The sequence below is a fragment of the Odontomachus brunneus genome, unplaced genomic scaffold, assembly GCF_010583005.1.
Source record: "Odontomachus brunneus isolate Ranch 3 - 2012 unplaced genomic scaffold, Obru_v1 Obru_scaffold_017, whole genome shotgun sequence".
NCBI classification, from domain to species: domain Eukaryota; kingdom Metazoa; phylum Arthropoda; class Insecta; order Hymenoptera; family Formicidae; genus Odontomachus; species Odontomachus brunneus.
This window is the reverse complement of record NW_022639467.1, coordinates 913,949-924,806: the sequence shown is the minus strand read 5'-3', so window position 1 is coordinate 924,806 and position 10,858 is coordinate 913,949. Positions and strand designations below refer to the sequence as shown.

General features: G+C 35.2%; 2 protein-coding genes across 3 annotated transcripts in view; both read right to left on the bottom strand.

Moving 5' to 3' along the window:
• LOC116841666 (DDB1- and CUL4-associated factor 10) lies at positions 1-4,437 on the bottom strand. Of its 2 annotated transcripts, XM_032809892.1 has the most exons (7): positions 4,294-4,437; positions 3,692-4,193; positions 3,457-3,570; positions 3,172-3,369; positions 2,898-3,069; positions 2,554-2,769; positions 1-2,463 (listed from the first exon to the last, which is right to left on the bottom strand). In XM_032809892.1, exons 2-7 carry the CDS (start codon positions 3,895-3,897, stop codon positions 1,294-1,296), a joined length of 2,076 nt encoding a protein of 691 aa, XP_032665783.1. In that variant the 5' UTR covers positions 3,898-4,193; positions 4,294-4,437; the 3' UTR covers positions 1-1,293. The 2 variants fall into 2 exon arrangements, with proteins under 2 accessions (XP_032665783.1, XP_032665782.1); XM_032809891.1 differs by having other exon boundaries at positions 3,692-4,415.
• A 1,005-nt stretch (positions 4,438-5,442) lies between these two features.
• LOC116841632 (luciferin sulfotransferase-like) overlaps positions 5,443-10,858 on the bottom strand; it is a 6,907-nt gene continuing 1,491 nt past the window's right edge. The window contains exons 2-8 of the mRNA XM_032809797.1: positions 7,825-8,053; positions 7,397-7,600; positions 7,121-7,220; positions 6,881-7,040; positions 6,663-6,783; positions 6,223-6,317; positions 5,443-6,142 (exon numbers count right to left, since the gene is read on the bottom strand). Coding sequence (XP_032665688.1) covers positions 5,828-6,142; positions 6,223-6,317; positions 6,663-6,783; positions 6,881-7,040; positions 7,121-7,220; positions 7,397-7,600; position 7,825 — 996 coding nt within the window. The 5' untranslated portion in view covers positions 7,826-8,053 and the 3' untranslated portion in view covers positions 5,443-5,827. The remainder of the gene's footprint in view (positions 6,143-6,222; positions 6,318-6,662; positions 6,784-6,880; positions 7,041-7,120; positions 7,221-7,396; positions 7,601-7,824; positions 8,054-10,858) is intronic.

Below are 10,858 nucleotides of genomic sequence, written 5' to 3'. Positions count from 1 at the left end.
AAAAACTAAAACAATCTTCCGGTTAGAAAAATATAGAGAAGTAAAATCTGGACGAAATACTCTCCAATAATGAGAACAGACAAGAAAATTTTATCTCCTTAACATTTTCACTAAATAAAACTCAAGTCCAAATTGACAAAAGAATTCTAATTTTTGATTCATGCTTTTTTATTTTATAAGTTTCTGAATTTTGATTTCTTCATTATAATTTAAAAAATTTGTTTTGAAAGGAGGGATATATTACGATAACAAGAGATTATGTTATTGTGTGTGTGTGTGTGTGTGTATTATGTGATATTAACGCTATATAAAATAATATAACAAAAGATATTAATAAATTATTAATTATATTAATAATATTTATGAAAGATAGAATCCTCTCATTTAGGTAAAACGCGTACATAATTAATAATATTCCTTATATAAATCGGAAACAGATCAATATCGATACATGTGACACACTATATTCAATAATAAACGGCAAATATTAATATAAATATCTAATCTTCATTTTTGTCTATAATATGGAATGTGCGTCTTGCGTTACAATTTTTAATGCGCATTCTCTATTATACTTTCAAAAATATTTCATCTGGAAAAATACAATCATACATATTGAAAATAAATGTTTTTATTTCTTTGTACGATTGATAATAATAATAATAATTCGATCGATAATAATAATTAAATTGATTATAATCCGAAATAAATTATAAAAAATCTTGCTTCGAATAAAATACACGAAAACAATACTATAGAATTGATTACATTATTAATACATTCATGATTGCACATTAATACGTTTTTGTCGATATCACTATCTACAGTTTGGCTCGTATTAATTAGTGAAAAGTTAGTGATATTAAATGTCGGTTTTTGTTTAATTAATTATATCACATGAGTGTGAGCGTTACACTAATGTCACGTTACATTAATGTGCAACTAAAATATCATGCTTCTCTTAGTGATTCTCGTCTTTCTCTCAAAGATATATGCAAATGTAAATCCTGTAGAATTTAATTCGTTATGCGTATTATCAACATAGAGAGTGTATAATAGTAGAAAATGTGGAACAGTATAATAATATATTGAAAAACATTCATTAAAAAGACATATGCATCGAATAAAAATGACAATTAAGAAAGGAAAAGAGAAAAAAGAAAGATTCATTCTGCATAGTCGGCGCGATTCTCTACAATGATTTGTTTTTGCACAAAGCGGCAACATCTGTCTACCTATCTATATTACCAATGGATAGAAAATAATATTGCCTATAGTAAATTATCAATTTAGCTAAACTACCGGCTGATGCCAAACAATCTTGCCACCAAGGCAGCCGGACACGAGCAAGCAATGTCTAGGGGAAAATTTGGTGCTAACCACAATATCGGAATGACTAGCATTGGTCGCTAACTCGTGAAGTGGTACGGACTCGTTGACGGATGGTACGCAGTTGGACAACTCCGTGCAATTGCTCGAGAACGCCAGTAACCGTACCCCATAACCGAATGGTGAGCATATCAATCTACCGTCGGCCGAGAAGCACAATTCCTTGATATAACCGGAACCAACATTGGGCTCCTCGATGTAGTGCGTTAATCTGGGCGTGTTCTGGTGTATCTTGTGGTTTCTCGGTATAGCGTACATGGTCTGCAGATTCTGCCGGTTTTGATTCTGCACCCGGGTCCTGTCGCCGATTATCACAACCGTATGGGACGATCGCGGAATATTCACGCTCACGCCGTTGTTCGCTCTAGGGAGCCAGTCCCTCCTGTCGGCGGCGGGATAAAACTCTCTCTCGCGTTCCCTCCGAAGTCTAGCTTCTCTGATCGCTACGAGTGCTTCCCACACGTCAGTTGTGCTAACGTGCAGCTCTACGTTACCACTGGCAAAATTGTCGATCACGTTACGTCGCCGTAAATCGTTGAGCTGAGAATTTGGTCTCGGAGACCGATATTCTCGATCTCTCTCGTCGGACAATAACGCATTATGCCCTGGGGTCTCGTTATTATCGTCCACATACTGATCCTCCTCTCTTTCCTCAATAATCGCGTTTACTCTTGCGTCAGCGTTGTTCGCATTCGAATTTACTTCGACCATGTCGAAGTTCGCTCGCACTACGTTTCTATCCGTACGCATTCTATCCATACTCCTCGCGGAACGTACATTCCTACGCGGCGTTACCTGCCAACTTGTCCTCGGCGGTCTAACCGACGATGCGCCGTCCGTGGATACAAATGAATTCGATCTTACATCCGATACGGTATGTACTACTCTGGCACGATTCGCACTCTCTATCACGAAGGAAGACGTGATACCCGAACGCGACGGTTGTGGTTGTTGAAAGTCCTCGAACTCCTCCACAGTCAACTCGTTGAATTGCGGAGCAGTCTCTTCGCTTTCCTTCGTATGTTCCAAATTGTTTGTTGCGTCACGTTCTTGTATGTCGTGGACGCAGGTCCACTGTGAAATGAAAGAATATGTCAATGAGAAATTTAACGATGAATGAAAAAAAAAATTGCTAATAATGCTTTTTATCGCGCGAAACCAAACCTCAGATTTCTCCCCATTGCTAACGTTTCTAGATAAGGCGCACCATCCCTGTGGGTGAACTTGAAGACTCGATATCACTTCGGCATCATCACCCATGGGAAAATCGGTAAGGAACTCAACTCTATTGTGAGTACGGGAGTGAGCAAACAAATGAGTGAAACTCGCAGCAACCGGTATAGTAGTTTGAGACAACTGCATTAGTCTATACATATTTGGCTGTAAGAATATGATCAAATTTGTTTAGAATAATGAAAATAACTTTTTTACGAGTTTATAAATAATCGTGTAAAAAAGATAGTAATATAAAATAATATTTATATTAAATTTGCTATATAGCCATATACCTTAAATCCTGCCAAGTCCTGAGTTAGTGTACTGAGTTTAAGATTATGTATTATAATGAGATATCCTGAAGTAGTGCATATTAACATTTTACTAGCATCAGGACTAAGTCTTGTTCGCATTAGTCCATTTGTATGAAAAACTCGATTGTAAACAAAATTATCCTCTGTAAAGCTGTATAACAGATTGCAAGATATATTAATTAAACGATCATACACACTGACAGATAGAGAATCTGTCATGTATCTGTCAAAATATGATTTGGATACTACTAACCTATTAATATCCCAAGTATATATGCTACCATCAAATCCACTAGTCAATAATAGGCTATCCTTTGGACTATATTCTATGTTTTTGACCCAATTAGAATGCCCTTGAAGTGTTCTTATCCTGTGCTTTAAGTTTCTAGCATCCCATAGAGCTACTGTGCTATCGTCTGAACAGGTCGCAAACATACGTGGATCCAGGAACCTAATATTATTGCCAATGTCAAATATTATACATCCAGTTTTTTTTATACAATTACAAAGATATAATTACAAGATTTGCTTTACGAACCTTACGCAATTGACACAATCACTATGAGCATTATCTATAGCATGAATCAATCTCCTGCACAATGGGTCAAACATTAAGATACTTTTCTTCTCACATGCTGCTAACAAGAGAGACCTGCAATATTTATTATATATGAAACATGGCTTTAATTTAAAAATATTTATTGATAGAGTGCATTCCATGAGCACGAGATTATTTGAGATACACATTGACAAAAATAATTGTTATTACTTACCCATCTGGTGAATATTCTAAATTAAACACACCACCGTGCCTCGCAGTAGTTAAGTTGTCCCCGTGATCCCACGAGGTTACGGGTTGCATAGAGGAGTAAAGAGTCTTATGAAATTGGTCACTGTGACCTAGAGGGAACTTAACACCTAACTCGCGTTGCCTTAACCAACGGGGGTTTGGCGTTTGCCTGATCTTTATTTTCGGCATCTCAGCCAGGTGTAAATTTTATCTGCATCCAATCGAACCTCGTTGTCACCAGTTTGCGGACGACGAGGAAGTCCAGGCGATAAACTACTAATCAGCGTTGCGTTTTCTGCCGGACTACACGATCTGCCGCACAATATATTTCTGTATCGACGTGGCTCTGCCAACAATTCTTTCTTCAGTCAGATTCAACGAGGATTCTTTCCTACATCTCGTAATGTCTCACGAAGTTCCGTGAACTTCATATACGCGATGACGGTTCAAGGTTCAACATGACTAGGTTAAGTGCAAAATGCTACCTGTACACGACATTACACGTGACTATTGGTGCGCCCCACCGCCACGGTATGGCTCGTTGAATTTCAATATGATTGCTGTATTTGCGAAAGTACAACTTACGAGCTAATTCCCACGTCGTGTCAAAACTCGATAAGGTTCAAATCAATTTTAAAAATCTGACACAACACAAATCAGCGCCATCTTTGCAGATCTAGCATCTTAACACTACGTTGACATCACCGTCGCACTTCGCAATGAATAGAGACGTGCGTACGCGCGTCATGAACAGTAGTTGTGTGCGCGCGTGTCTGAAATATGTGAAAAATTATGAAAGGACCGGAAGTAAGGTAAGAAAGTAATTTTTATGCCGTTGTAATGTCGACTTTGCGTGAATTTGCCGAAGAATCTGTCGTTACAAAATTACACGTATTGCATTAAATCCAATCAAATATATAAGACACACGATTAAATTCTATTCAGTATTAAAATATGTTAAGTAAAAATTTGGCCAAGGGGTATTCTCAACCTGTTCATTGTCATAAGTTATTTTTGTTAAATGTGTGTGTGTGTGTTATTGAATATATATAAATATATATAAAAATATATATAAAATATATATATAAAATATATATAAAATATATATAAAATATATATAAATATATATAAAAATATATATAAAAATATATGAAACATACATATATGATACATTGCGTTGTATTTTCTATTCCTCTCATATTACCCTCGGCTACCCAGGTAGAACACAAAGTCATATAAAAGTCAAAATGACGTCAAATTATATAAAAATGATGTCATTTTGACATTAATGTCATGAAATTGTCATGAAAATGGTATCATTTGACGTCAAAATGACATCACTTTTAAATCATCTGACGTCATTTTGACTTTTATATGATTTTGTGTTCTACCTGAAAGGTATTTAGTTGAGTTATCTTTAATATTTAAGGAAGATTGAGTATAAAAATAATAATTAGATGTTATTGGATTAATGCAATATAATTAGGGATGTGCCGGATACCGGATAATCCGGCATTTATTGTTACCGGATAACCGGATATTATCCGGCAATTACAAAAAATTGAAAAAATCAAAATTTAACTGTTGCAAATTGCAAATTAGAGATTAGAATAAATTAATTTAAATAAAATAGATTGTGATATCCGGCACATTCTTAAATAAAACAATTAAGAAACCTTTCATTTTTATGACATATATAATGACATACGTCTTATAATTTTACGCTGCACGTTCGTATCATAGTTTATTTTGTCAATAAAAATCTCTTATTATTATAAGAATAGTGTAAATATCTCTTATAATAGTGTAGTAAATATAATTTTCTGCAATAACATCCCATATTTGCATTTAGTATGTTCACACAAAATAACTATAATATAGCAAATATATTAGTTGATAGAATATTATTAATTTTAACTATTCGAAATAACAAATATTATTAACAAGATATAGAATAGTATTAATAGATATGGTAAATGCATTATTGCTTGCATCACACAATTAATAACAACGTACATTTGATATAAAAATTGTTGTCAAAAACTCAACCGTCTAGCTAGAGTGTATTTTAGCATACCGTGTTTATAATATTGCAGTATCGCATGATCGTCATAATTATTTATTCTTCGTCATCTACAACATTCGTACAAAATTGCAGACCTGTTCCGCGCAAATTCTCCTCGGTCCATTTGTCGAAACGTTGTGACAAATCCTCCGACATATAGTTTATCCAGTCGCCAATTTTTCCTTTCCTAATAAACTTGTAATTTGGATCTTCTTGCCGGTTTTCATCTGATAACATAAACTCAAAATTCACCGACGGATTTGCGGCCATCTTCGAAAATGTCAAGTGTTCACATAGTTTGGCGATTTGTTCATCCGTCACGTTCTTGCCTAAAAATGCTGCAGTTTTCTTAATTGTCGCAGCTTGATTCTGTAAAGTATAATACACGTTTCAGCAAAGGATATCTATCGTGAATATACCGTGATATATAAATACATTTTCCACTTTACCTGTTTCATTTCTTTGTATGTAAGGAATAATACGTTTTCCTGATCTCTCATCTTCCAAAATGGCAAAACATGTTTCCAAAATGGAGCCATGGGAACTGAATAATACATTGTTTTTTACTTTTTAATTTTTTAATTTAATTTAATTTTTTTTATTTTTATATTTTATATAAAATAATTTTAATAATTTTAATAATAATTTAAGTTTTAAACTTGTTAATTTGTTGATCTTATATTTGATATTTGTTAAATAATTATAGTTTATACAAAATCGTCATGGTATTTATTAAAATGTAGTAAAAAATATATTAGAAAATTACGTATAATAAGAATATAGATTATACACAGCATTTAATAAAAAGTGAATTTCTACGCCAAAAATTGAAAAATGATAAAAAACTGACGATAATCTACTAATAAAAAAAATATATAATTTAACGTACCGTTATCTTGTAACATTAACTCTGCAAACTCGTCGAAGCTTCCTTGCATATTATGAAACGTTTTACAGTAGTGATAATAACTAACGCATGTGTCCTTCGGATTTCTCGTGACGTAAATTATCTGTAATGTGTCGATACATTATAAAGAGGCGTAGAGGTGTGAAGAGAATGAAGCGAACGTAATATGCTCCTCTATTTACACAATATTGTATTTTTACCTTTGGCTTCTTCTCGCTAAGCTCTTTTGGCAATAGAGTCCAAGGTAAGTGCGTTTTAATATATCGCGGTCTTGACTTATTTATCACGTACTCAAATGGGTCGTCGCCTAATTTTGCTAACGAAGTTTTGAATTGCTCGCCAATTAAGATAGATGAAGTTCTGCCGAAATAAAAGGAAAAAGAGATAATGTACTGCTAAGTTGTTAATTTATTAAGTTAATAAATTACGAATTGACTTACTCGAGCAGAGGACATCGTTCGACAAAGTGCAAAGTGCGACTTTTTGCATAATCAAAATCATTTCCAATACACCATATCATTTCTTGCATCCAATGGCTGCCTAAGGGGAAAACTTCATCAAATCAAATGAAAAAAAAACTATCCCTAAAAAAACTTAAACGTAGTTACGCAATATGAAATCATTTGTGACTTTTAAGATTTCTGGTTCTATTTATTACAGTTGATTTTTTTATGATATAACTATGTCTGTTAAAAAGAAGCGGTTTAAATGTTTACCAGTTCGAGGAAATGAGACCATCCAAATATCATCTTCATACACTTTCACATTGCGTATCTTTTGCGCATTGAAGACAAATTGCGGTGGCAATAAGCAGCAGCTAGGTTGCACTTTGAGGAAAGAAGGCTTAAATCCGTACATCTTATCTAACTTTTCTCCCGTTTTATCCTCTAAATACGAAAATACGATCGGTTCTTTATCCACTGTAAAAGAAGCAACCAATATAATGAATCTTGCGGCTAACAACCCATACAGCAGAAATGTTCAAAATATATCATTGAGATATCCTAAAGATATCGCAAAACATTTTTAGGATATACACATGATGTATTTCGAACACTTATGTTATGTGAGAGATTATTTAGAAAAGAAACGGCGCGCATGAGAAAAACACTGAATAATAAGGAAAACACTATTTAATACTCACTTGTTTCTGACTCGATTATACAATTATAATTACACTGTTTGAACGTTGAAACGCAAGTATAACGCAGGTAAAAAGCAAATGTGCACACTCAGAGATGTTGTTACGGGAGTGACTTGACGAGAAATGACCATACTCTCGCCTCTTTGGATTCCATAAGTATCGGCGACTTGTTGGTCACTTTTCACTGATTTTATTGCTCCTTCTACTGATGGCTTTCATACTTTCATATCTGTCATATAAACAAATATTCCATCTGCGTGAATAACTGCTTTTATATATAGTATATAATTGCTTATGTATATATAATATATGCGTAGATGTAATTGTTGTTTAAATAAATGATAAATTTCTTATATGTGTAAACCAATTCATTGTGTAACTCTCAACATTGTATACATTACTGTGCTTAAATAAACGGATGTTTCAAAACACATATATTAAAATATCTTAATTGAACTGTGAGAAACAACATCCCAGCAAACACCAAGTAATAATTATATAACTGTTAGTCAAAATTTCATTCAAGCTGTAATTTAAGACAAATTTATTATGAATTACGATTACAAATATGACGTCATAAGTGTGAAATTATTAAATATAAGATTAATTAATTTTCATGATTTATCTATGGAATATTATAATGTGTTTTACGTTAAATTTCAACTAAAACTTTCAGCATAAATACGACTACAAACAATGATTACCGTGTTAAAATGTAATACATTAAAATATATTAACAATGTGGTTACTGATTTTGTATTAAAAGAAAGGATTAGAACATAAGATTATGTGATATATAAAGTACAAAGCGATTTTTTCTATTTAAATTATTACAATGTTAACTTTCTCGCTGTCGCAGATTTCACTTTCGGAGAAAGTTGTCGCTGCATTCTTATCGGAAGTCAATATACGCGACTTTCAAGTGCATTGCACCAGAGAGTCGGGATACTCGATGCAACGATATAATATTGAACGGTGATAAAACGAATTAGTATCCCAGATAGAACAGATAGTCAAAATAATGTTTTTAAGGGGGCAATATATCGTTTCTCTGGTCAAAAAATCGATTTTTCTTTTTTTACATTTTATTAAACTATATATTTTTAAAACTCTATTCTTACTTATCGCATCGAAAAATTCGAAAAATTGCGTAAGTTAAACCTATTATTCGAAGTGGCGCGCAAGTCAAATCTGGCGCTCACCGAACCGTTTAAAATTTCGTGAGACATATGCAGTCCACGAAAGTTCTATGAATTCTAGGTAACAAAAAACGATTCGGGTATGTTTGCTCTATGGGCCTGGAATCGCTGATTAGGTTGAAACTTATATAAGTTATACTAGAAATATAAGCTTAAATAGTACCCGAAACTTTAAACGCGTTTTTCTCAAAACGATTTTTCTCTAACTGGCACGCACGATTTGAGACAAACTACTGAAATATGAAGCGTTTTTTCGTTTCGTAATCACGGTAGCGTTTGGTTGGTTAATTTGGTTCATTTAACGTTCGCAACGCCAGTAATCTGTAGTAAATCTGTAGAAATTGACCAACCACAGTCGAATGTGAGAAGAATAATCAACTATGATTGGTTAATTTCTTATTCTTACTTCCTACTTCTTACTGCTTACTTCCAATGTAAACGTCCCTTTAAAGGGACGTCTACATTGGAAGTAAGCAGTAAGAAGTAGGAAGTAAGAATAAGAAATTGACCAATCATAGTTGATTATTCTTCTCACATTCGACTGTGGTTGGTCAATTTCTTACTCTTACTTCCTACTTCTTGCTATTTACTTCCAATGTAGACGTCCCTTTACATGGCACATTTTCTCCTACGCCTAAGCGAAACCGCGACGTGCGGTGTTCCTCCCTAGTGCCCATCGGTCAATTACAAGTGATTCGAATATTCGAACTTGCCGCCGCGCGATCCAGAACGGTTTCCCAGAGGGATGTATATCAGTTGGACACGAGGCAATTGGACACAGTCCAATCACAAGTCGCTGTTCCAAGGGACCCTACAAATGTCTCTAAGTACACGATGCTGTGATTGGCTGTGTCTAAATGCACCGTGTCCAAGTGCACCGCTCCCTTCCCAGAGTCCGCAGCATCTAGAGATCACCAGGAGGTGCTGATTCATGTAAGCCACGAGAGCGCCATTCAGGGGTACAGAGAGCAACCGCGTGGTGGACGACCACTGGTAAGTCGTTATCTACATTATTTCTATACGCGCGAAACTATGATTAAAGCCTGCGACTATCCGACCCACCGTAAGGTTACGCCACGGTGGTTATACTACGCGTCTTGCGCGAAATCCATCGCGATTACCCTTGATCGCACGGATCCCCGTAGAATCACGCGATTCGTTTAACCCGAAAAATTGCGATCTTATCCCGTGCTAGGGTTCGAGCGCTATTCTTCACGGCAGCGTGGCCGCAATCCGCCGGGACGTCGTAACACGATTTAGTACGCGTATTAAGTGCACGATGTAAACCAAGTCTTTATCTGTTGGTCTGTTCTTTTCAGCTGCACTGCTGAACTGATGCAATAAGTTAAAGTGAGACAAGTATATTGGCTCCTGCACACAGGACGCGGTAATGCTTGTCGCGCGGCGGAAGTCCGCGCAATAGCCAATTAATATGTTATTTTTCCGTAAGAGCTAGAAGATTATTACGGAAAGCAGCATATTGATTGGCTGTCGCGCGAACTTCCGCCGCGCGGTAAGCATTACCGCGTCTTATGCAGGAGCCATAAGTTTTCTAACTTATTGCACTATTTAAGTAGTGCAGCTGAAAAGAACAGACCGTATGATCGTCACAATCATCCTATCTTTGGGTGCGGTCCAACAACCGCTACAAATTCTGCGCAGCGTTTCTCCCTTTTGTTCTATTCCTCGGATTCGAATGAAGAAAGAGAAAGAAGTAAAAACGCTACAAAGCACTTGCAGCGCCCGTTGGACCGTACCCTTTGTTACACACAGAGTATGGAACAAAGACAGAATGATGCTAGTGTTGACTTGTCTCTTACTGGAAAATAACCATG

Coding starts and splice junctions, on each gene's coding strand:
- LOC116841666 (XM_032809892.1), bottom strand. CDS start 3,897: ATGCCGAAAATAAAGATCAGGCAAACGCCAAACCCCCGTTGGTTAAGG. Junction 3,070..3,171: donor TATACTTGGGATATTAATAG/GTTAGTAGTATC, acceptor TCTGTTATACAG/CTTTACAGAGGATAATTTTG. Junction 2,464..2,553: donor GCAATGGGGAGAAATCTGAG/GTTTGGTTTCGC, acceptor TTCATTTCACAG/TGGACCTGCGTCCACGACAT.